The sequence below is a fragment of the Pangasianodon hypophthalmus genome, chromosome 27, assembly GCF_027358585.1.
Source record: "Pangasianodon hypophthalmus isolate fPanHyp1 chromosome 27, fPanHyp1.pri, whole genome shotgun sequence".
In the NCBI taxonomy this organism is placed as follows: Eukaryota; Metazoa; Chordata; class Actinopteri; order Siluriformes; family Pangasiidae; genus Pangasianodon; species Pangasianodon hypophthalmus.
In genome coordinates this window covers 4,392,962-4,419,153 of record NC_069736.1, presented here as the reverse complement: position 1 = coordinate 4,419,153, position 26,192 = coordinate 4,392,962, and the positions used below count along the sequence as shown (strand labels likewise).

At 37.9% G+C, this 26,192-nt stretch overlaps 1 protein-coding gene across 6 annotated transcripts; it reads left to right on the top strand.

The window, feature by feature from the left end:
- Nucleotides 1-191: 191 nt before the first annotated feature.
- Nucleotides 192-26,192, top strand: pisd (phosphatidylserine decarboxylase). 6 transcript variants are annotated; one of them, XM_026922110.3, is made up of 8 exons: nucleotides 192-333; nucleotides 2,955-3,025; nucleotides 4,802-4,956; nucleotides 17,775-18,011; nucleotides 18,765-18,903; nucleotides 19,015-19,164; nucleotides 22,011-22,171; nucleotides 23,302-26,192. In XM_026922110.3, the coding sequence occupies exons 1-8, from the start codon at nucleotides 272-274 to the stop codon at nucleotides 23,530-23,532; spliced, it is 1,206 nt and encodes a 401-aa protein (XP_026777911.3). In that variant the 5' UTR covers nucleotides 192-271; the 3' UTR covers nucleotides 23,533-26,192. The 6 variants fall into 6 exon arrangements, with proteins under 6 accessions (XP_026777911.3, XP_053086348.1, XP_053086346.1 ...); XM_053230373.1 differs by lacking the exon at nucleotides 4,802-4,956 and adding an exon at nucleotides 16,173-16,338 and having other exon boundaries at nucleotides 197-333; XM_053230371.1 differs by lacking the exon at nucleotides 192-333 and adding an exon at nucleotides 16,173-16,338.

Below are 26,192 nucleotides of genomic sequence, written 5' to 3'. Positions count from 1 at the left end.
CCTTCATCAGCTGGATCAGTTGTCTCCATAAAGTACATAATGTCGTACCTAATTTTCGCCACTAGGTGGTGTTATGTGAGAAATGGCTATACTCCCAGACAGCAGGCGGCGCTAGTGCGTTTGTGATGCTACGTTGCGTTCCTGCAGGGCCGCGCAGATGCAGATCAACTGATCTACAACCCATATTGACATAATACTTCCTGGAAAGTATTAAGTAAATATCAGTGAGTCTGTGCAGACGTCCTGGAGGTCCTCGTGGATAAGGGGGAAAATGGCAGCGTCCTTGTGCAGGGTGTGTTTCTCCAGTGTGACGAGCACAGCAAGAAAAACTGGGTGAGTTATTGTTGTCAGGGCAAATTGTATGGTTTTTACGACTGTTTATGCAGTTTGATGCAGTAGAGTATGTTTCGTTTTAGTGTAGGAATCTATAATTTAGGACGTGTAGTAGACTAAAGCTGATAACCTGTAACGTTAACCAGACCTAGTCAAGATGTCACGTGGTGTTTTAAAAGGCAGTGTAATGGGACATTGTTTGTGTGTTGCATGTGATGGATTGAGTGTTGTTCTCTCGAGCAATGAAGATACACTGGAATTGGCTTTTCATTAGGCACTAGGCACTAGGTGATGATGATGGTAATGAAGGTGATGATGATGATGATGATGGTGGCAATGAAGGTGATGATGATGGTGATGGTGATGGGCAGTGGTAGCTCAGTGGTTAAGACGTTGGACTAATGATCGGGAGGTCGTGTGTTCAGACCCCAGCACTGCCAAGCTGCCACTGCTGGGCCCTTCAGCAAGGCCCTTAACCTTCAACTGCTCAAGATGTATAAATGAGATAAATGTAAGTCGCTCTGGATAAGGGCGTCTGCCAAATGCTATAAATGTAAATGTAATATAAATGATGACGGTGGTGGTAATGAAGGTGATGGTGATGATGATGAGATGAGAGTTCAGGGGTCACACAGAAATGACACTGTCAACAAGATCAGCTGTAGTAATACGGAAATGTGATTAGGGCTATTACTGTTTGAGATTTTCACAGTATAATAACCTGATCAAAAAATATCACAGTTTCACGGTATCATTGTTTTAAGCCACCGTTTTAAAATTAAAATTAAAGGGAAAAAAATTATTACTGACTGTTGTGTACAAAAGATTTTTGTGCATAAGATCTTTGTACATGCTTGTATGCGTAAAGGTTCTTTGTTCTTAGAAAGATATTTTGAGAATGATTTTTCCACAAAATGTCTTACACAGTCAGTATTTATCATGCTGTTTCTATAAGCTGAAAGAGAAAGAGAGGCTGTGAAGAAAAATAAATAAATCTTAAAAACTACACTATATGGCCAAAAGTCTGTAGATACCTGATCATCACATCTGTAAGAGATTCTTCTCCAAACTATTTCCACAAAGTTGGAAGCACACAATTGTATAGGATGTCTTTGTATGTTGTCCATTAAAATATCCCATCACTGGAACTAAGAGGCTGAAACCTGTTCCAGCATGACAGTTCCCCTGTGCACAAAGCGATCTCCATGAAGACATGGTGTGTGAAGGTTGGAGTGGAAGAAGTCAAGTGTCCTGCACAGAGTCCTGACCTGAACCCCACTGAACACCTTTGGGATGAACTGAAACACCGACTGCACCCCAGACCTCCTCACCAACATCAGTGCCTGATCTCAGTAATGCTCTTGTAGCTGAATGAACACAAATCCCCACAGCCACGCTCCAAAATCTAGTGGAAAGCCTTCCCAGAAGAGTGGAGCTTCTTATAACAGCAAAGTGGGACTATATCTGGAATGGGATGTTCTAAAAGCACATATGGGTGTGATGGTTTAGTGCTCACATACTTTTAGCCATATAGTGTGGCTAGGGCTTGGGCAATATGATGTAAATATCATATCACAATACTTGAAGACATTTCTCCAGTACACGACCTGTATCACAATATAAAAACTGTGAAAAGCCGAGTTCACTGATACTTTTACAATAAACTGTTTAACACTAAAACGGAGGGGAATTTAAAAAGTAATGTCTCCAAAATCTTCCTTCCAGTCAGAGTTTGTAAAATAAAAATACTGATGGCGATATTTATCAAAATACCAATATTACGTAAGAAGTAAAACACCTAGAGGTGTGCTGTTCTAGGAAATGAATCATCGCTAGAGTTGTGTATTGAAGCAGTTAATGTCACCACCCAGTAACCTGTTAATTATTTTCCAATAACAGTACACCTTAGATAACAGCACATTTTATTCTTCTTATATCACAGCAATTTGCCAGCAATTATATGAATTACAGAACATATCGTACATGTTATCCATTTATAATTACGTTTAATGTTGTAGAATGTCCATGAAACAAATTAGGTCCAATTACTATGTACGTTATTACAGTTGTTCTCTCACCATTTTTTTTTCTTATGAACTTAATAAGACAAAAAATTGCAGCTTGTCATGTTAGCAAGAAACTGAAAGAATTTCTGCCTTGATGATTTTCCCAAGGCTGAGTTACAGCTTTTCTTTTGACTGTTGCAAAGTGCTGACACCGAAGACTCCTTCCAGAAATGTTAATTACAAAAAATTTCACTGTGTAAACCAGTTTTTTTTAAAAGTTAGCTGTTACTGTAGAAGTGATAACATTAAAAAGAGCATGTTAGTATAATGTTGCGGCCGACACTCCTATCAATGCTGCTGTTATAAAAAATTAATCAATGCCTTCTGACCAATCAGAATCGAACATTCAACAGCGTTGTGGTACAAACTGTTGGATCGCCAAGTCTTTGCTAATGTTTTTACTATTTATTAAATAAATACTAAACTACTGCAGTATACCTGTTTGAGTACTTAAGGATTAAAGTAGTTTTGTTTGATGTGTGTATTTTATAAGACTTGTAAAACAGGTCTTATTGTGTGCTTGTAAAAAAGAAAGTACTCTTATGTTGTGTGCAGTTCTGTGCTACTCCTAAATGCTCACCGAATCAGATGGAGTCAACACACACATCTACGTGGATATTCAAAAGGTAAGCATTATTGTTTTTCGTATAGTACAGTGACTGTAAGAAGGTTTTTGCACTCAGACTGGTCTTTCTACGCTAATGAATGCTGTACAAATGGGAAGTGATGGCTTCTTTCTTAAGATAGACAGATGGTGGCAGTATAACCTGTATTTTTTTTTTTTTCCCCCCTTTTCTCCAGTGTACTGTGGTGACACAGGTTCATGTTCTTTAGTTATATTTCTAAATGCTTTTTTTTTTGGTCTGTATAACAAATACAAATACTCTCTGAGGAAAAATAAACCATATTTCAGTTTTAAAACACATTTGGCTTTTCCACAGACTTTCACAAGACACAAACTGTAGCTCTTGGAGTGTAAAATAGTTTTATACAACCACAAGTAGTTTAAACAGGATGAGCTTGAAGTAATTATAATTCCTTTTGCTAGCTAAAGTAAACATACTGTAGTGAGCTTGGCTAAAATAGAGAAATATTTAATAATATTCTAAAAATTTCCAAGTATTTTGAGTTACTGCTAAGAATTATTCCTTATGCTACCCCAAACACTACACTGCTAATCCCCGCTCATAGCCGCTAAGGCGTGAAAAAGAACATTGGTAGCATCGTTGTTGAATGGCAAATTGTGGCTCTGATCCATTTTAAACCCCAAAGACTTATCGTAAATTAATAGGAAATCAAAAACATGCCACAATCACATACCTGTAAATGTTTGCTAGCTGTTTGTTACAGCTAGCTGTAACAGTTTGCTAGCTGTTCGTTACAGCTAGCTGTAACAAAGCTAGTTAGCAAATATTTAAATATTTACCACAGCAAAACTAGCTATCTAATTCTCTGCTAAAAAAATACACTTCTTTAGAACATTTCTAATCATTACCATCACATAGACATAAGTAATGGTTTTATAGTTATTAATAAACACCACCAGAACCCAATGGAGCCTTCACTCAAAATAAAATTATAAGCCGTCAGGAATCACTAGGAGCAATACATTCCATTAAACTACCATTACACACCACCAAAAACACATTTCAGTGATCTCCACTGATTTTTTCAGCAGTTATGCACCTGTTTATTGTCCATATTTATTTTGTAGAGTTCAGGTAAATATACCAATAGAGTTCATACCAAAAACAGTGCTTTTGGATTAGACAAATATCATACTATGTATTTTTCTCACCATCACAGTCTAAATTTTGTTTCTTACATTGTAAGCACAGATTTCTCAAAAGAAGTTTATAGAAAATGTTCTTGAGAGGGGGAAAAAACATTCAAATATCTGCTCAATGAAATGAAACTGCATGTCTGTGAACGGTCTCCTTGTTTAGCCAGATCTACACTGATTACGATTTTGCTGTCACGGGCGAAAATCACTGGCGGCCGGTTTAGTGCCCTCGCAACCAAAGTCACCTGACGACAAAGTTCTGCTCAGAAATTTTTTTTAGCAAAATCTTTGTGAACGCTGTTCGGAAGCTCATCACCAACAGGAGGACGGCATCGGATGACGCAAAATTCACAAGACAAGCTACAAATCTAGTAGTGGCAAAACATAAACAAAACATTTTAATGAACAGAAAAAAATACCCATATTACCTCAAACTCACTTTGAAGAATATTTATGTGAGCCCTGTTTTCTGCATTGTATAATCTGAGATGGAGAACACACATTATCGCAAAGAATTGTCTAACAGAATTCGGTCAAGATTTTCTGGATCATCTCATACAGTGTGACAGGTAATGATCTTTTGAGACCTCTGAAATCACACACAGTCTGTTTGATTCAGGCTCTCCAGGTCTTCAAGCACGTGTGCGCACACTTCCACTCTTAATCGCTACCGGAAGTGGCTACTTCGGCTACAATCAGTATGAACGCTATAAAGACCGGGAGCTGGAGAAGCTTGGCATTGAGGTTCCTCCACGTCTTGCCAATGAGCTACAGGTGAGGCTTTCATGTAGTTTTCAGCTGCGGGTTTGGGCATGTTGTGTGTAAACCAGCAGCCCGGGAACATGGCTTGCTCTCAATGCTCTGACACATCCTTATATCCACTCTGAGGCAGTCTGCTTTCTCCACTGACAGTGTGTGCACTATTGTTGAGTAGCACTGAAGGAGCAGCCTGATCATTTCACATTAAATTTTCACCAGTGTCTCTGGATACTGTGCTCAGAGTGTGTGTCTGAGTGTGTGCGTGTGTGTGTGTGTCATAGAAATCACTGTGCAATATTTTTCACATCTTCTTGTCAGATTCTGTCCTATATTTAGCGAATATGCTTACGCTATGATATTTGTGTGTGAGTGGGAAGTTGTCTTGGCTTGGGCATCCACTGACATATGGAGTAGGCTTTTTGATGATAATATTTTCGTCATATAGTACGGCAAGCTTGTTTGTTCATATTGGAGGCAGATCTTTTTCAGATAACCCAATAAGCAAAATGGAGTGGGTGATGGAGTTTGTGACGCATATGTATCATGATGATTTTTTTCCCCCCTAAGGTTTTACTAACAAAACGGCAACATATGTGGTGAAGCCATATTTGGAAAACGAATGTACTTTATATAAGGAGTAAAACACTAAGCTGCGTGCTGTTATAGGAAAATAATCATGGGCTGGTGTAATATTTTCTTATAACAATATGGCACAAAGTGTTTTACCAGTTGAGGAACTGTGTTTTTAACAGTTATACCACAGAAGTTTGTCAATGATTACAATTTTTAAAACGTATTAAAGAACGACATGTTGTACTATCCGTTTATAGTTACGTTTAATGTTGTGGAATGTCCACAAAACAAGCTAATTCTTGTCAATAATTCTTTCATCATTTTTGTTACAACAGCTAGAAATAGCTGTTGATGTATTCTGTTAATGTATTTAATAGCATAAAAAAATGCAGCTTGTTGCTGAGAAAGTGCAAAGTCATCCACTCCAAAGTCTTTCGAGTGATGGAAAATGTAACCTTTACCTCTGACTGTTAAAAGCACTGACACTGGAGACTCCTTAAAGTTTGTGCCGTTTTTTGTGTTAAATAGTTGTTACTATAGAAACCATAATATATCAAATCTGTTACTTGTTTTAGTGACTGACGATGGTTTTATAAAAGCATGACGTAACTCGTAATGCTCTGAAAAGGCGATATATGACCAAATCAGTATTGTATTAAAGAACAGTTTGCAGATGGTGAGGTGTTGGAAATGAAATAGTACTAATTAAAATTAATTTTTCTGATAAAAATATGATACTAAAACCTTAGTCGAGTATGGGTTTGTTCATTAAAACCAGTGCTGATGCAACCACTTGTCCCTGTCCGTTCAGTCTGTTATAGTGTTGTCTAGGGCACACTGTAAATAAACAGTTATTTGGGGCTTATCGACCTTGGAAGAAGGTCAGTGTGGCCTCATGTTCCTAATGCTACAGCTTCTGATTTCACTGACTGTTATATGTTATCTCTAACCAACTTTCATTCAGTCTGTCCAATAAAGTCCGTCATCATTCAGCTTTAAGTTCTGCTTTTTACTGTAAAAAGTCATTTTATTACTCCTTCAACGTTGGCATCGAATATTGTTTCATAACAGTTGCTTTGTAATACGAGTTGATCATTTCCCAGTGAGGTTTAATCAGGATGAGATTGGGGTTTTGGTATAAGTGATAGTCACTTACGTACTGATAAAGCTTGGCTGGTGTAGTAACTACATCACTTATCAGTATGACAAATATAACAATATTAATGTAGTGAAAATCTACCCACGTTCTCACTGATTAGTGTCCTTGTGGCTGGAAGTTCAACTTGTTCACCTTTGGACCTCTTACAAAGCATATCTTCTGGGTTATTCATTTTTTTTGTCATCTTGCCCAGCCTTAATGTTTATTCATACTGCACTGTGATGTTTGCTGAGTATCTTAACGATTTCGTGCATAAATTATTATAAAACATATCCAGATTTTTAGATGGCTTTATTAATTAAAATTGGCGTGCAAATTTAAATGATTTGCCATCAGTTATATTAAAAAGTAACAGGTATTAAGCGAGTATTAAGTAACAGTAAAATGGGGTTAAAAAAAATTACTGCTGAAAAATATTTGCAATGTGTAAAGTTTTTCATTAACATTTAAATATTACAGAACCTTTCTTTTTTTAAAAAAAATATTTTTAACAAATTAATTAATTATGCACTTTAGTTGAGAAAAAACTAATGTTTGTTACTCTGACTTTTTTTGTGTAGAAAGTTTAGACAGGAATGCCAAAGACATGCTGCGTCTGTAACCGTCGGCCATTTTGGATCGGGAGGAGCATCACTTAATTATATTTATTAAGTAACAGAATAAGGATAATGGTGTATAAAACATTGGAGTGGTTTGGAGGTGAAATGCATCTACATATTTCTAAAAACAGCCCTAAATTATGGTCTAATGGTGGACATGAAGGGGTTAAACGGTCTTGTTTTAATTATTGGCGGGCTAAGATGGTGTTGCAGCAATGAGCCGAGAGTGGAGTGACATGGTGCCGAGCTGATTGGCTGGTTTTATTTGTGGAAAACCGTTCGGTGTGTTTTATCTCTTATCAGACTTGTATGTCATGCCTTTTTTTTTTTTTTTTTTTTTTTTTTTTGCATTAATTATATCATAGTCATCGTACTTCCAGCATGGCTTTATTGACTGTCACTCACTTTGACCTGGTGATGACCCGAGTCACAGTGGACAGTTAGCTAATAAAATAAGATAAGGACACAGAACCAATGAAATGCTGCTGTTTGAGCTGTGGGACTGGCACAATATGACACGTCCTACTTCAAGTTAAACCACTCTTTTTGTGACTGTGTAAGCTTAAGAATTAATTTTTAACTTTGAAATAAAATTCATAGAAATTTCTTAAAGGATTTTAGTGTGATTTCAGGTTTCAGATCTGGTCAGTTAAGAAGCAGGTTCGTTCTCTGTTAAAGTTTTACAGGTTGAAGAAACCACAGCACTGCCAACATCTATGGTTTAGCCACGCTTTTCTGTTATTTTAGATAAAGCAGCTGTCCGACCGGAAAACCAGTTCACTGAAGGGGAAAGGGCGTGAAAAACATGCATTGGCTTGTCATGGCGGCTACTTTCGCTTCTCGCCGGTTATATCTAGTGAACTTTGACCTGTGAATCCACGAATCTCGGTGTCCAGTAGAAACCAGGAAGGCGGAACTATGGTCGCTTTGATTGGTAAAAAGATGGAGGAGCCGCTAATTACTTTTTCTTTTCTGTTTTCTTACTGCTGTTTGTAGCCAAACAAAATTTCACAAATGCTTCCCAGTACACAACCTGTTTGTCTAGCTTTATTCCACCAAACCATCTATATTAAACTAAGTCATATTAATGTTTTGCTAATTTAAAGTTGATATTTTCAGCTCCCTCTTGCTCACTCGTGCATTGTTCCGAAAAGTTTAACTTTCGAAAGTTGCTACCATTAATCTACAATATAATAAGACGATGATACTGTCTTATTTTTGATAACTTTAAACAAAAGTAGTAAAGAGTCAGAATTAAACAGACATGTTCCTGGTAATTGTGAAGTGATTGACGTGGGACAAAAATATTTTAAAAAAATTACATTATGAGCAACCTTTTCCCCTCAAACTGTGATTATTTAGAGAGGCACAATATCAGAGTATTTTGATGTTTAATTAAACATGACTGAAAGCATTGTTTTGTATTTTTTTCCCCCAAATATCTTAGTAAAATAACTTGTATAATACTGTTAAACCAGTGCAGAGCTCATGGACTTATCCACCACTGAGTAAAATTGTTTGTTGCCGTGATATAATGTTTTGGTCTGCACAGAAACAAGCAGATGAGTTGCCGTCTATGGTTTTGGACTGTTGGTTTGTTGCCTTGTTGCAGGATGTACTCACATTTTAAAGTTCTCTTCTTTTTATTTGTAGACAAATTGTCAAAGGTGCATTTTTCTTTTTTTTTCCACTGGGGTGCAAACGTCGTCTCTCAGATGTACCTCCTGTGATTTAATTTAATAAATAAAAATTGATCCTAAAACCACAGTGATCTCAAATCCCGAGTCTGTCTTCATAGCCACGGCTAAACAGGAAGTGAGACCCTTCACTCATTGGGCCTGGCTGATGGTGTAGGATGATGATGTCACCGTGAGATTCAGTTAAAGAGCTTCCCCAGCTGTTCAGAGTCCAGATGACTCACATTGACTCGTGTTTAGTTTCCTCCTCTCACAAGCAGACAGGAAGAGAGGGACAGACTTTGCGTAACTCACTTTTCTCCACATGTCAAAAGATCGCCGGTAAAAGTAAGTTAAAAACTATTAGACTTTATTACTGTTAAAAAAAGTTTCATTAAAAAAGGTTGAATTAAAAAAAGTTTTTAAATGAAAACACATTTGATTTTCTAATATTTGTTTTTAAATGTTAAATATTAGCTGTTAGGATGCAGTATATGGTGGTGGTATGTTAATATCTGTTAAGGAGAAGAGATTTTTAGGATAGAACTTGGACAAACTGTAATTAGATGTCATGATGTTATGTGCTCTTAAATGAAATGCTACTAATTTGGATATTTGACAAGATGTGGGTTACTTGGCTAGTTTAACTGCGAAAGCCCCTGTTACTTGCATTTTTGGACCAGAAGGAAGCAACTAACCACGGATTATGTCATGTGATATCTTTACTTTTCATATCTTGTATAGTCGTGGGTAAAATCAGTTAATAATAATCTTCAAACATGTGGAAGTAGTCATGTAGACATTTCCTAATCCCCACAGATTGATTTTTGTTGCTCTGATACTATAAACTTTTTAAAAAAATTTTCATTAAAAGAAATTCAACTTGTATTAAAAAAAAAAAAAAAAAAAAAAAAATTACAGTTAAATACCTGATGTGCAATAATAATAGTGATGCAAGTACAATATTTGGAAAATCTGACATTTTCATCATAATTATATCTTTACTAATACAGTATTTTGAAACATATATTAAAGATACAGTCCAGTGCAAAAGTTAGTATACCCTTAAGACAAAAATGACTTTTATATAAACAACATATGTAGTGTTTTCAGTTTCATAGATGCACCTTCATTATCAGAGGTCACATAATGCGGGGTTTCTCAAACTTTTTACTCCCACGGACCGTTTTTAACTGTAATTAATCCACAGACCTCCTTAGCACAAATTGATTTCATTAACATAATCCAACTTCTCAAATATTAGGCTCATTATTTAAACATTTACAGTAGTTTTTGGCTATTTATTGGCACCTGAGAGTTTTTATTCCTGAAGCCATTCTATTAAAGTCACCAAATTAATTCATGTCTTCATAAAATTCTATTTTAAAAATTACAATATTGACTCATTTTTACATTTTGGTTGGACCTGGAAGTCAGTGATTCTACAGACTATTCTCTGGTGAACTCTGGAACCTTATAATGATCCTAATTAGCAGTACATCAGGTGCTAACGGCAATCTTTAATCTACACAGTAGGTAATTATTGGTGCGCATCCGGGTCATCCAGGATCGTTCATTAAAATTAGCTCTAAAATGAATGGTGAAAAACAAGCAAAGGAGAAATATGAGGGGTTTTTGTAATATTTATTGTTTTAAAAGTTTATTATTTTAAAATGTATTGTTTTAAAAGTCAATATTTTTTTTTATTTTGAAAGAAAAAATGAATGAACACGTGATACATGGACCAGATACACCCCCCCCCCCCAAATATTTTATAATTTTATATTTTATCGCAATTCCTATTAAAAGCCATTAGGTTTAACTTACCATAACATAACTTTTCACACTCAGCTGTACAGGTCCTGTAGAGCTACAGATAAGCATTTTATTGTGTTTCTACAGAGCTGAGGGCACATGTGTGAATTAGAGGTTTATGTGTAATTATGTAACAGCTAGAGAAAATGACTTCTGGTTTTTAGCTTGAGATTTTTAAGCAACAGCGCACTGAATCAGAAACAGGGGTGAGAGAGTTCAGGGTCCAGTAAGCACATGCTTGACTGTATTGTGTCTTTCTAGTCTAGAAAAAAAAAAACAATGCTCACCCCACCCCCCTTTTCCAAACCACCATTCTCCCAGCAGCATCAGTTCAGGAGCTTAACACCACAGGAGGCGGCCCTAGTGCTCAGGCGGCCAATCGCAGCCACACAGCGCAACCGGTGACCGACTCAGAGGGCTGTGCTTGGAGCTCGAGAAAAGCACCGGCAGAAGCAAAGAGAGCAGAAGGACCAAGGAAGCATCGTGTGGTGCGCATCTCTCTACCGTGATCATGTGTCAGCCGAGCCTGAAGCAGCAGCGGCGGAGCGCAGTAGGGAAATGGTGAGATGTTGCAGGGCATTGAACAGGCCGTCCTCTTGCTACAATCTCCACAGAGTCAGGGTTGATGCCCGGCGCCTCCGACCGCTCGGCTCCTCCTCCTTAGCAGGAGCGGCAGGGGGGTCCGCGGGCGGCAATAGAAACGCTGATGCCAAAGGCCCCGGTGCTCCGGGGGTTGTTCAGATCAGCCATCAGAGCCGTTTCAGGTACCACAGGAGGTGGATGGAGAGAGTGTGATGATGGAGTAGAGCACGGGCCTGTGTGTGTGTGTGTGTGTGTGTGTGTGTGTGTGTGTGTGTGTGTGAGTGCATGCGACTGAAATACAGCTTGTTGTTGATGGATGAAGGTTTGTGTGTTTAGAGGAATGGATGAATTTGGATTAATGGATGAAGGATAACAAAGAGAGTCAAAAAAGACAAAGCAGATGGGATCTAAAATGATCTCCCTGTTGACACACATTGAATTTGTGTGTGTGTGTGTGTTTGAAAGAGAGAGAGAAAGAGAGAGTGTATGTGGTTAGATGGTATGTGGTTTGACTCTAATACAGTTTTCTCAGCTCTCCTTCCTCCATTTGGCCTAATTGTGCACTAATACTATTAAGATCTTGCCAGGAAGCCTGTGTGAACAATGCATGTGAGCTAACACAGGCTTTATTAGCCTTCAACCGTGCCTTAGCCATGACTTGTTCCTCATAACGAGCTGCTCAGTCATGCGGGCACACAATCAGAAACGACCTCTTGTGAGACACCATGTATTTTTACTCCCTCCTTGTTTTTCTTTGTTCTGTTTGCCGTCGGTTTCAGACTCCTAGCCCAAGCCAGCGATTCTCCCTGCGTTTTATTCTGTGGCATGAATAGCAAGTAAGCTGCAGTGCTCTTCATACCAGTGTGCTCTTCATACCAGTGTGCTCGTCTGTGCCAGACAGGCTGGATGGGGGTAGTGCACAAAAGCCTTTAACTTAGCATACCAAATTAAATGTCTATATATAGAGCCATTCAAGAAATAATGTTCCAGCGGACAGATGCCTGGACTGCATTTATTTACCTCAGAAGTGAGTGAGGTTATGTAATATAGGAAAAACAAGAGCGGTATGGTTTAAAAATGGCTACTGATAACCTCTGCAGTGCAGTTTTAAAGCTACAGTACAGTCTTCTCAGAAATAATAAATCATCACTGATAAAATAGTATCATCTCTTACACAATATACAAAATATAGCTTTATGTAGGGAAAATACTGTACATTTGTTTGATTCAAGATTGACATTTGTGGGACTTGACAATACCAAATTTTAGGATTCCTCCTTATCTCACTTCGCTGTTGATTAAGTTTACTTCTCTTGGGGTAATTAAATTGGCCTGGTAGAATATCTGTATCTCTTTGTGCCAAACAGCCTCTATAGAGATCATGTTACAAGGATAGCATAACACTACTATTTGAATCAATATTTTCAGGACAAATCACCCAGCCCTGGCAACCATTAGGTCAACACTGCGTGGAAAATCAATCAAGCTCATTCAAGCTTTAGCGACAGCTCTTTAGTAATACAAGATGAATGTTATATGTGTGTGAACAACCATATCAGGAGGATTGATAAAAATTAGTTGCGTTCAAGGCTGGGAAGGCCAGGTGCATGTGTTGGTGCTGGGTAAAATGATGCTTAGGAATATTGTAAGTGTACAATATGGGATTTTTTTTTTTTCTTTTTTGAATCCCGCTCCCAAAGGAATTCTGACCAGTCCCATTCTAATGTTTCAGTTACGTGATTTGTAACATGATGTTGTGGTCACCATATTCAGGTTTGAATTTCTGGCTTCTCTGCACAACTGGAATGTAACTAGAGCTGAACGATGCCTAAAACGACTCCATATACTTCAGAAGAATAAAAGTCCTTTGACAAAGACGAAAAAATAGACTATGATCCTTGTGTACTTTAACCTGAACTGCTGATTCCACTTAAACCTGAAGAACACTTACCAATTTTGTGTTTTCCTGATATTTATTTGTCTGATACACAACCCCATTTAGTGGCTTTTCACGTCCAGGTGGGTGAAAGATCTCACAACGTTTCATCAGGAGGTGAAAAAACTGCCATTATAGAGAAGTTGATATCAGTTAACAAACTGACTTGTGCTAATGTTAGCAATAATTACTGCTGAGATAAACTTCCCAGTTTTATCCATAGTCTAGCTAGCTAGCTAGCTACATAGCTATGGCTCAGCATGGCGGGGAGGATCCGCTGCACTGCTGCTTGAGGAAAATGTGTATTAGGACAGTATAAGTGAAAACAAATCTTCTTAAAGAAGCGCAAAAACAGGATGTAGTCAGTTCCCTATTCGTCCTTACAAAAGCAGCGGTTACACAGTGTGATGTCACAGGAAATGCAAGGATCGAAAGTTGAAAGAACCATGAATTTTGAGTTTGAATGAGTTTTTTTTTTTTTTTTTTTTTTTCTGAACTTTCCTAAAATATAAAGTAATGCGTTATTTAAATTTGACTCCAACGAAGATAAAGCAGATAGTGAATATGTATTAACAAAAGCACTAAACACAATGCACGATATACCCACCCCCTCCAATATGCTCCCATGTTCGTTGCCGTTCTTTGTCTTGCAAGTTTCTGATTCCTGATCCACAACCTCTAGACCTCTAGCTTCGAAGCCAAAACACATACAGTGTGATGTCCCTCAGGGTTCGGCTTTAGGCCCAGTATTGTTTTGTCATAATATTCTTGGATATATTTGTATGTCTTAAATATAATATTGGCTTTCACGTGTATACTGATGACACAAAGTTAGTACAAAAAAGTAGAAGGTACAAGCTACACAAAATGTAATGTCAAAGACATACAAGCTTGAGTTAATAGATGCATCCTTCTTGTAAATTCTAATAAAACAGAAATATTGATTTTGGGTGCTTAATTTAGTAGATTTCACCCTAGAGCTCTTTGAAACCAAACTCTATAGGTCTAACATTTCACTTCCATATACGTAACCTCTCTAAATCTGCGTATTATCTTTCTTTTTTGGCAAACTCTCTTGTTTTCACAAGCCCAAGTTAATTCAGCGCTGAGGATTTCTGTATCTGTGTGTGACTGTCCGTGTCCAGGCTCTCTCTCTCTCTTTTGGTTTACAGATTACTCATGGTCTCATCCTGATTAGAATAGACAGTGTATTAGCACCTATAGATAGCTTCCGCACTGCACTCCCAGTTGACCCTGGTACTGCTCACTCATCACTTTCAATTCCTAAAATCCACAGCTCACTGACATACTGAAGGTAATCTTGTTTTAGTCTACTAACATGCCCTCAATCTCTGTGTACTCGCAAACAAACCACTTTTTATACCTTATCCCTGTCCAGGAAATGCATGGCAGCTTTCCGGTGCTGCAAACTGTGTAATCTTTTGTGTGCTTCAGAGCTGCCTGGATTCAAAATACTACACCAATCTACTACTAAAGCCGAGGTTACATACAGTTGTGCTTACTGTTCACAAGGTCACACTGTTTCAAAATGTTCCAAAGCTGCATAGGACTGTTACATTTTCAAGGCTCTGGTGGCGAAGTGTTTTTATTTATTTATTTATTTATTTATTTATTTTTATCTTTTTTTTTATAAAGAACTGAGTGTTGATAAATATAATGTATTGGGATGTCACATAACACTTAAATCCTTCACTGTGTAGTAGCAGTTGATGGATGTATTTTTATTTTTTTTTTATTTTTAATGGGCAATGCAGATATTTAGAGAGCAGTGAGGTAGATGTCTGGTAAATTACATAGATTTTACAAAATTACATCATAACCATAAGAATACATAACTTGATTTAAATGTACTAGTCATAAACATTCATAGATTTGATATAGAACATCTGCAAACACAAAATACCCAACTGCCCTCAAAATTTGTACACTTTATCAAATATTTTATAGCTGATTGTTGTCGATTTTCTACAACATTCTCAGTAAAGGAGCTTCAGGTTGTAGAAAGTAACAAAACAAAAAAAAAATCTTCCACTTTTGCATTATGCTATGATACATTTGTAAATTTTAAAGGAAGACTGCAATACCATGAAAGTGAAAAATTTATTTAGGTTTCTTTCTTAGTTAGAACAAGCTGCATACTGCTAGAATGAATGCTTGTGTGCTCAACTAACCATAAAAAAAAATTCCAACAAATATTTTAAATGTACGATTTTAGAGATAGGTGTTGCCCATCGTGTCTTCTTTTTTCAAGTAGGAATAACGCAGCTTATTTTCATCTGCTTTCAGGAAGTGGTCAGTGACCAACTATTTGCTTCAGATTGGAGATATGCTTTAGTTTTGGTACTGCTTGACCTCTAGAATACCAACACGATATTTTAATGGCCACTATCAGGTTAGGGAAGTTTAGATCTTGCTTAAAAATTACTCTTAAGTTACTAGTTTTTTTGAGTTCATGGAGTCACTTCAGCACATCATAAATGCAATATGGTGTCCCTCAAGGTTGTTTAGGCTCTCTCTTGTTTTCCCTTCATATATGGTATCTGATCTTCACACTAGATGCATAAAGTACCTGTTTAGCCCTGGATAGGTATGATTTTATGAATTAAATATATGTGTGTGTGTATATATATATATATATATATATATATATATATATATATATATATATATATATATATATATATATATATATATATATATATTATACATTATACATTTTTATATTTTAGACTGATGAAATAGCTGCTGCATGAATAAGGCTTATTAACATTGTTATTACTTTAATCATACCTGCTCAGGTCTTTCCATTACTGTAGTACTGTACTGTTTGCGCTCTGAGCCTCACTGGCTTCGTCATGCGTGTTGCACAGGTTGCAGTTCCCGCAGTTGGCTTTGCGGCGGCGCCTTGGACAGCTGAACTGTATGTCCCGGCCCACTGCCCGACTGCGCTCATGGCCACTCTCCTTCCTCCACTACATACTGCCATTCGCTGTACTCAAGCCCCTCGCCAAGGTGGGCTGGCGGCCCACCAGCAGAGTAAGTCTAGCAGAAGGGCATTATGGCCAAAGCAATGCGTGTGCTTGTGTGTGTGTGTGTGTGTGTGTGTGAGTGAGATGAGCTGTGTATGAAATCAGTATCCAGAGACAACCTTAAATCAATAAAAGAGAATTTTAACATTTCAACATTCCAACTATGATAAATAGTAATCTTTTAAAACAGTTCAAAGGGTGCATTGAGGGCAAGGGCATGTAGTGCAGATGGCTGCTTGCGTATTCACTCTCCACAGGCCAGAGTGAAAAGGCTCTCTGTCCTGCTGAGGTTCACTGAACTGAGGAAAGCTTTGTGCAACTCCTCTCCAGTGTGCCATGGCGGCTTTCACAGCATTGTTCAGTATCTGAAAGAATTCCCAGTCAGGCCCAGCCTCTGATACGGTTTCCCAGACCTATGATTATTTTTTCACTGATACTTTATTTTTAACTTAAGTTTTATCATTTGAGGCTGTTGCTTTAACTTAATGACATTTACATATAAGCACATGCTGTCAGTGTAGTATCCGAATATCAGATTAAAATGCAGCTGTCTGTCTGTCTCTATCTTTCTTCCTGTCCATCTCTGACTGTCTGTCAACCTGTCTCTTTCTGTCTATCCCTGTCTGTCTCTATCTCTCTGTCTGTGTGTCTGTGACCATCTATCGCTATCTGTCTGTGTTTTTCAGTCTATCACTGTCTGACTGTCTGTATCTGTCTGTCTCTGAATTTCTGTCTATATGTATCTATCAGACAGATTGATAGACAGACAGAGATATAGATAGATAGATAGATAGATAGATAGAACCTCATATTTCTATTAGAATTTTGTTAAATACAAGTAATCTGTTAATCTGTTACAACAAACTACTTCGCTATGATATTTTTCCCCACGTCAACAAAAAAAGTCCATAATTTTCTTCTCCAGAAGTGTGCTGTAAAATGCAAATGTCCTTTATGTCCACTAGAGCTGAAGCTGACTATCGTAATCCACTTAGAGTAAACACTGGCCAGTAGCTGTGTCTCAAATTGCACACTTATTTACTACTTTTGACAATTTTTGAGCATAAACACTAACCAATTTCCCTGTTATTGTTAGCTTTTGAATTAAAATTAAAATAAAAATCTCTCATGTTGCCTTTAACCCTACCAAAAAAGTCTGTGTGTGCCAATCCTCTAATAAATATTTCAGATATATAGTTCCTTTTACATATTTCAGGGCATAGTTCCTTTTACAGTAGGTTTTAAAACACATGCAGAAGTCCATTCCTATGAGCATAGCACAATTTTTGAAAAGCCACAGTAGCGTCAGTGTAAGTGCAGTACACATTACTATTACAGCCTCATGCTTTTGAGTGGTTATCACTTGGGTTTTTTTACATATTGCATGATATTAAAACTGTTCAGTAAACAGCCAGATTTTTAACAGTCTGCCTCCTGACTTAGGTTACCATATACAAGACCATACCCACACGGCTACTCTCCAGGGCCTGGGGCCGTCTTAACCAGGTCGACCTGCCCGTCTGGTTACGGAAGCCCATTTATCGCCTGTACATATGGACTTTTGGGGTGAACATGAAGGAGGCGGCTGTAGAGGACCTGCAGCATTACAAGAACCTGGGCGAGTTCTTCAGACGCAAGCTCAAACCACAGGCCCGGCCTGTGTGCGACTCGCACTGCGTGGTAAGTGGACATGTGTAGCCAGTATAAGAAGGTCAGTATGGGTTTAAATGGGATTCTTAAAGCATGTACTGGCTTCTATGAACAACATAACATAATTGCAGAGCGAACAGACTTCGCTTTCCATATCATGTACTTAGCAGCTGGATGAAATCAGTGGCCGACTAAACCTGTGCTTCATCACAAAAAAACGAAGTGTGCCCAAGCTAATTTTTTCCAAGTATCCCCAAGTATTTCCAAGTAGGTTTCATGCTGATGGCAAGTTTAGCATGCCTTTCTCAGTGTGCTTTTATTTCTCTTTTCCTTTGTAAATATGCAACAAAATTCTTCCTCGTATTCTATCATTTGTTTATGTACAGTCAACAATTCGCAATAGTTTATTCACTTTGCAGCAGACAGTCTTCTTTCTGTAGTTGTTGGAATTGTCATTTTAAAAAAAAAAAAAAAAAACTGCCACCAGTAATGTAGTCTTGTACACGACGACCAATACAAATCCACTGAGATTATGCACACTTGTAAACCTCATAGATGTCATTTCTGCATTAAATATGCCAAAAACCTTCAGTAGTACTAGTTATGGTATATTACCACATCAATTAATCAAACACCATTATGGTCATTAAGTGTCTCTGAGTAACTGTATTGAGCTAGACAATTCCAAAATAAAACTTTAGAGGAGGAGAGATGGCAGAACCTATGGTTTATTCAGAATGAAGATATTAATCATTAATCTTTAGTTATGCTATACATCCTCAGATCAGTCCAGCTGATGGGAAGATCCTTCACTTTGGCCGGGTAAAGAACTGCGAGGTGGAGCAGGTGAAGGGGGTCACCTACTCTCTGGAGACCTTTCTTGGTCCTTGCACATGGATTGAGAGCTTAGCCATAAACAGAAGTAAGTCCCTTTTTATGTTTATGATTGTATTAGGGTCTTTTTTGATTTATTGAGCTGTTTAAGGTTTGTTCTAATATCCATGTTTTTGGGTGTGCCGTGTTTTTTTTTTAGATGAGGATGACAACGGTAACTTCCAGAACCTGCTGGTGACGAAGGAGGGGAATGAGCTGTACCACTGCGTGGTGTATCTGGCACCAGGAGATTATCACTGCTTCCACTCACCCACTGATTGGAGAGTTGCACACAGACGCCACTTTCCTGGTGAGACACAAGCCTTCCTCTGTACTAATATGATTTTTGGTAGTGTCCAAGCTTTTAACCCACTTCAAAATAGACAACATATAAATGATTTATAACAAATTCCATGCAGTACCTTGTAAAGTTTTTGGGGTCATGTGTTAAAACGTTATCACATGGCCTGCAGGTTAGGAACTGAAAGATGCGTCCAAACCCTGATATTTGGACTCCTGCCATACGAATCTGTTTTAAATACAGATTTTTTTTCTATCCAACCAGTACATTTGGCACAACAGGCACTATCCGTACTGTTCAAGTGTACGATAGAATTAAAATATACAGTCAGGTCCATAAATATTGGGACAGTGACACAGTTTTGGTAATTTTGCCTCTGTACACCACCACAGTGGATTTGAAATTAAGCAGTCAAGATGTGACTGAAGCGTAGACTTTCAGCTTTAATTCAAGGGGTTTAACAAAAATATTGCATTAACCGTTTAGGAATTACAGCCATTTTTTACAGAGTTCCTCCATTTTCACAGGCTCAAAAGTAATGGGACAATTGACTGATAAGCAGTTTCATGGCCAGCTGTGGCCTGTTTCCTCCTTATATCATGATAAATTAAGGAGATAAAAGGTCTGGAGCTGATTCCAAGTGTTGAATTTGCATTTGGTAGCTGTTCATGGGGACTCTCAATATGCCATCCAAAGAGGTGTTGATGCAAGTGAAGGAGGCCATCATTAGGCTGAAAAACCAAAACAGACCTATCAGAGAGATAGCAGAAACTTTAGGAGGGCCAAATCAACAATTTGGTACATTCTTAAAAAGAAGGAATGCACTGGCGAGCTCAGCAACACCAAAAGGCCTGGGAGACCACAGAAAACAACTAAAGTGGATGATTGCAGAATTCTTTTCTTATTGAAGAACAACCCCTTCACAACATCTAGCCAAGTCAGGAACACTCTGGAGGAGGTAGGCCTATCATTGTCAAAGTCTGCAATCAAGAGCCACCTTCATGAATGTAAATACAGACGGTTTACCTCAAGATGCAAACCGCTGGTAACACTCAAGAACACAAAGGCCAGGTTAGACTTTGCTAAAAAACCTCTAAAAAAGCCTGACCAGTTCTGATGCAAGATTAACTTGTACCAGAATGATGGGAAGAGAAAAGTATGGAGAAGGAAAGGAAGGACTCATGATGCAAAGCATACCACATCATCCGTCAAACATGTGGAGGGAGTGTTATGGCATGGGCATGTTTGGCTGCCAATGGAACTGGGTCACTGGGGTTTATTGATAATGTGACTGTTGATAGAAGTAGCAGGATGAATTCTGAAGTGTACAGAGCAATACTTTCTGCTCAGATTCAGTCAAATGCTGCAAAACTGATAGGACAGCGCTTCACAGTACAGATGGATAACAACCCAAAACATACTGTGAAAGCAGCCCAAGAGCTTGGAAATTAAATGTTCTTAAATGGCCGAGTCAGTCACCTGACCTCAACCCAACTGAGCTGCTTTTCACTTACTGAAGACAAATCTGAAGGCAGAATGACCCACAAACAAGCAGCAACTGAAGATGGCTGCAGTAAAGACCTGGCAAATCATCTCAAGGGAGGAAACTCAGCATTTGGTGATGTCCATGGGGTCCAGACTTCAGGTAGTCATTGACTGAAAAGGATTTACCTTTTAAATAATAAAAATAATCCTAATATTTATGATTATATTGGGTTGTCCCATTACTTTTGAGCCTGTGAAAATGGAGGAACTCTGTAAAAAATGGCTGTAATTCCTAAACGGTTAATGCAATATTTTTGTTAAACCCCTTGAATTAAAGCTGAAAGTCTACGCTTCAGTCACATCTTGACTGCTTCATTTCAAATCCACTGTGGTGGTGTACAGAGGCAAAATTACCAAAACTGTGTCACTGTCCCAATATTTATGGACCTGACTGTAGCTACGCCCCAAACAACAATAGACAGTGCCATTGGTTGATAGGACTACCTGTAGGTGGTGCTGGTGTATCAGAATGAGTATAATTATCATGTCTTTTGTGAATTTTCATTGTGATAAATAAAAGCAATTCTGGCAATGAGGGCTGGAAGAGTCTGCACTCTCAGTGAGAAGATGCATTAAGATAGTGGAAAGAATCCAATAACCTAAGCTTTACTCAGTTTTATGCTTCCCGTCTCCGTGTGGGATTCGTCCGGATTCTCCTGTGTCCTCCTACCTCTCACTCCCACTAGGTGGATTGGCTGTTTGGGAATCTTCGGAATGCTGAGCGTCTAGATTAGCTTTGAGCACATTATAATTGTTCCTATTGCTAATAATGGGAAATACTAGGTTTCCAATTTCTGAAAAATTCTTTATAGATGCAGTTTTCCAGTACAGAATATGTCCAGATAGTGGATTCGGGTGTACTCTGGCATCTGCAAATCTGCATGCATGTGCAGCTAATGCAAAAGAGCAACTCTTGAAAAGAGCAACACTGTAGCATCAAAGCCCTGTTGTAATAAAGATCAACTATTTATACAGTAGTTGCAGTTATAAGTTATACATTAGTTATACACTCCTTGAGGATGGATTATATATTGCAGATTGAAATATGTCTCTCATTTCTTTCTTTTAATAAAAACATTTGTTGGCTGTTTTCTATCTCTCTCCCAGAATTCATTTCTGTTTATGTAGCATTTTCAAGATTAGATGTACGAGTGCTTAAACTGTTCCGCGTCTGATAACATCCATTTTGCTTCTGTGCTTGTTTTGCCTTCCGTCTTCTTCCTCTCTGGACCTCATTTACATGCATCTCCACAGAAGTATAATTTATCCCTCACTCCGTCTCTTTACAAACGAGTGACTTTGTTTTGCAGGCTCTCTGATGTCGGTGAACCCGGGTGTAGCGCGATGGATTAAAGAGCTCTTCTGTCATAATGAACGCGTGGTGTTGAGTGGAGAGTGGAGACACGGCTTCTTTTCACTAACTGCTGTCGGAGCTACCAATGTCGGATCCATCCGGATCTACTTTGACAAGGTTAGAGTTCGGTTCTCTTTCACACAACCTGTCTTTCTCTCTCAGTATCTTTTTCTGTCTCGTTGTTTCTGTGCTCCGTGTAAACCTTATTACTGACATGCTGACATGCTGCTATTTAAGCAGACAGTGCCCTGGTGTTTTCCAGCATTTACCTGTCCTCAGTGACGGCTGCAGGTGATATTAGATCTGAAGGGTAAAATCTAATCTGTCATTAACTTGGCAATGAAATTATTAAGGTTGAGCATTGCATTATATCACAAGGTCTCACACCAGAAACACACTTAAAGGCAAATAGGCAGCTGCATGTATGATTTCTGTTTCAAGTCCGTAATGCTCTACTGGTAAAATGAAATTTGAGGGGGAAAAAAGGATAACAGATGAAATAAATCACCTCATTCACATTCATTACGCCCACGATTGTATTTTGCCTTTTCAGTCACTGATGTGTTATGGATGTGTTTCTAGGGGGCGTGTCACTCAGTGTAATCACCTGACACGACTGTCTCTGATAGGCTGCATGAATCTACAGTCTGGGCTAGAAAGAGATCAGTTCCAGCCTCTTTTCTTGCTTCTTCACACCAGTCTGTGGATTTTTCTTACAGTCATAAAGCACAAAAAAAACATTTGGTCATTTTTAGCAAAAAAAAAAACCCAAAAAACTAATTCTTCAAAGAATGCATTAAAAAGCAACTGCTACCATTCTCTAGATTTAAAAAATTACAGATTTGAAGAAAATGTTAATCTGAGTATGTATTACCATTAATCATATATATTTATTTTATGTATTACAATAAATAATATTTTTAGTAGTAATAACAAAAAGTAAGTAAATAAGTAAATCACTAAGTGGGTTAGTAAGTAAATAAATAAATCAATAAATAATAAGCAAATAAGTGTGCAAGTAAAAAGGTAAGTACGTAAGTTAAATACGTACATAAGAAAATGTGTTCATACATAAATACTTACAGTAATAAATATGTATGTAAATAATAAGTTTGTAAATAAGTGTGTAAGTAAACATGTACAATATGCATATTTAATCTTTTTCAAATGTAAAAAAGCATGAGGTTTCGAAGCCGTTGTGCTGCTCTACATGGAGCATTAACCAAATCCTGATCTTCCCTCTGTAGGAGCTCCGTACAAACAGCCCTCGTTACAATAAAGGCTCATACAATGACTTTAGCTACGTGTCCAACAACAACCAGGAGGGTGTGATTCTGCGTAAAGGTGAGCACTTGGGCGAGTTCAACCTAGGATCCACCATCGTTCTGCTGTTTGAAGCTCCACAAGACTTCACCTTTAACCTCACAGCAGGCCAAAAGATCCGTTTCGGAGAACCTCTCGGGATGATGGAGACATGAGGGCGGATCTCGTGCATGGACACTCTGATCTAACGTGCAGACTTTAAGGAGTGTTTCACAGACTAACACACAGCGCACACCAATGAACACCTCTTACTCGATGACGTGGACGGATTCACAGCACCGCCACTGCATTATTGTGATTAGAGTCCCGTTTACTTCAGAGGTGTTTATAACGAAGTTGCTTTTTTTTTTTATAATGTTCTCTGTTAACACGCTAAGCTTAGACCATCAAAGTGTTGGTGTGACAAAATTTGGTTTACTAGGAACATTTTTTATGCTTCAAATGTTTTTTTCTGTTATTTGTGAAATTTGTCTCTTTTTTTGGCCACATTGCCTTTCATCATTGTTTTGGGGTGGATGGATTTTTCAGGGGTTTGTAGCACTGACAGAGATTTATACACAACTGGACTATGGACAATTTGGCGTTGTGATTTTTTTGCTCCACAGTAAACAAGCCCTTGTTCCATTTCTGATTTGAAGAATGAGCAATAACTTGCGATTAGATTTAGTTCTGACAATGACATAAAACAGCAATTAATGTAAATGATCCAAACGGTTGCCTCGAATTTCTCACAGACAAATGAACACCTTCTGCGACAGAGAGCAAGTGGATGTTTCTAAAATGAAAGGATCAGAGAAGACGTATTGCAGTTCATTTTTTCATAGCAGTAACCTGACAACAATTCTAGCAATATTTTGATTTTTGAGAAGCTAGCAATGCATTTAGTCAGAGATAAAGCTGTAACTTTAAGTTTTCCACCATGGGTGCAGACTTCTAGGCGCGTTCTCATTTCTTGCTACCATGACAAGCTTTTTTTTTTTTGTCTGATCAACTTTAAGAGTGAGGGGGAAAAAAAAACATAAGCTGGTGAACGTCCGTCTGTAGCTGCTATAACATAACTGTTTCCCAGACGTTCCACGACAATAAACGTAACTATATGCTGATAAAAAGTATGACATTTCCTTCATTAATACATTACAAATTGTAACCTAAGAAAAAATTTAAGACATCCTCTTAACTTGCTCTGTAAAAAAAATCCATCATGAAATGGTGCCAGCTTGTTTGTCAGACATTTTAGGTCCAACTAGACTCGAAAATAGGAGTGATTTGTTTTCACATGAATTCCTGTTTTATCTCCTTAATGTTCCTGAAGTAAAAAAAATCAAGTGGCCAAAATGTCCATGACCTACAGACAACACGTACAATCCCATATGAACACGTACACCTGTATAAACAAGAAAAGAATTGGCAAGATTTCATCTTTATTTCAAACAGAACCTGTCTAGCTTTTGTCACATGAACTGTAGAGTTGCTTGTTAATGAATTTGTGACCTTGAGAAGTTCACTAGCATCACTGCCACACACCTAGCTTATATCTTTACTCTGTGTTCACACCGGCAGCGATTTTTTTTATTTTTATTTTTTATTTTTTGGTTTTCTTTTTTCCTTCCACCTTGTACCTCTCAAATCACTCTACGCTGGTCATTAGTGGGTGGTCCTATCTTTAGATCAGGGCCTGTTACTGTGGTTTCACTGGTAGCCATATGAATCCATATCCAGGTAAATGATGAAATGCGTACATTAGCTACAGATAATATACGTATAGCTACGTATACAAAACTAGTCATTTTAACAACAAATAAGGTTTAATGTAAATGTTCAAGCAAATAATTTTTGTGTATAAAATGTCCTCTTTCTCACAATTTCTGCTATCTATTTAACAGGCTTTGTGTAAATGAAACACTTCAAGCTTGTATCTGCAGAGTGAGTTTCATCAACCGTTGCAGGGTCTGCAAAACCAGAAAAAAAACAGAAATGGTTCTTATACAAGGGAAAAAAAATCACTGTCCATCACTCCCATTGATCGCCAAATTGCTTCGCTTGTCATTCTCTCAACTTTATCCTGCTGCTCATCAGGCATCGTTAACCGTTTCATCGCGTACTGTCATCAGAAATCACTAAGTGAAAATGAACGATTTCCGCATTGCTTCTGAAGTGAATTGTACATTCATGCTAGCAAGCATCAAGTCGCTCGTGTCGCTTGTAGCTGAGTTGGGGAACTGAAGAAACCTCAGAAGACATGCGCAGTAGGTTTGGACCGAGGAATCATTTGACCCAGTCGTTTAGATTTGTCACTTTGCAAATTGTGAAAATCTCAGTTTAGCTTCACTTAGTCACTTCTTGTGTTGTTGCTTTTTATCGCCTGCTAGCGTGCACACAGGGCAACAGTTGCATTGCTGGAAATCACTGGCTCTCATTGAAAATGATCAACTTCCTTTCGGGTTTAGAGCGTCGTGTCGCTGCTGGTGTGAACACAATGTTAGACCTGAAATGCCTTTACTTCAATTCCCCTTTAGTAGGATAATATTGGTTAATACTGAATATTGAATTGGTGAGGAAAAACTGGTCCAAGATGTGTTATCATCTCTTCTGCCAAGGCTTGATCTGTTTATTACATGTTTAATATCTGTTTAATACTTGTTTATTACAGTGTTAGAGTGGCAGATTTACACAGTATTGCACTACTGTACTGCATGCCAATTTGTATGTAAAATACTTGAATAATTTAATTCTAACACTGCATAGATTTTAACTACAGTATAGATGAAAATGTAAAACATGTCGTTAGTAAAAATTTTGGCAAATTTTTAAAAAA

Bases quoted from the DNA above. Each gene is read 5' to 3' on its own strand.
- pisd (XM_053230370.1), top strand. From the start codon at position 11,322: ATGGTGAGATGTTGCAGGGCATTGAACAGGCCGTCCTCTTGCTACAAT. The intron at 16,339-17,774 runs GTAAGTCTAGCA...CTCCTGACTTAG, and splicing joins GCTGGCGGCCCACCAGCAGA to GTTACCATATACAAGACCAT. The intron at 18,012-18,764 runs GTAAGTGGACAT...ATACATCCTCAG, and splicing joins TGTGCGACTCGCACTGCGTG to ATCAGTCCAGCTGATGGGAA.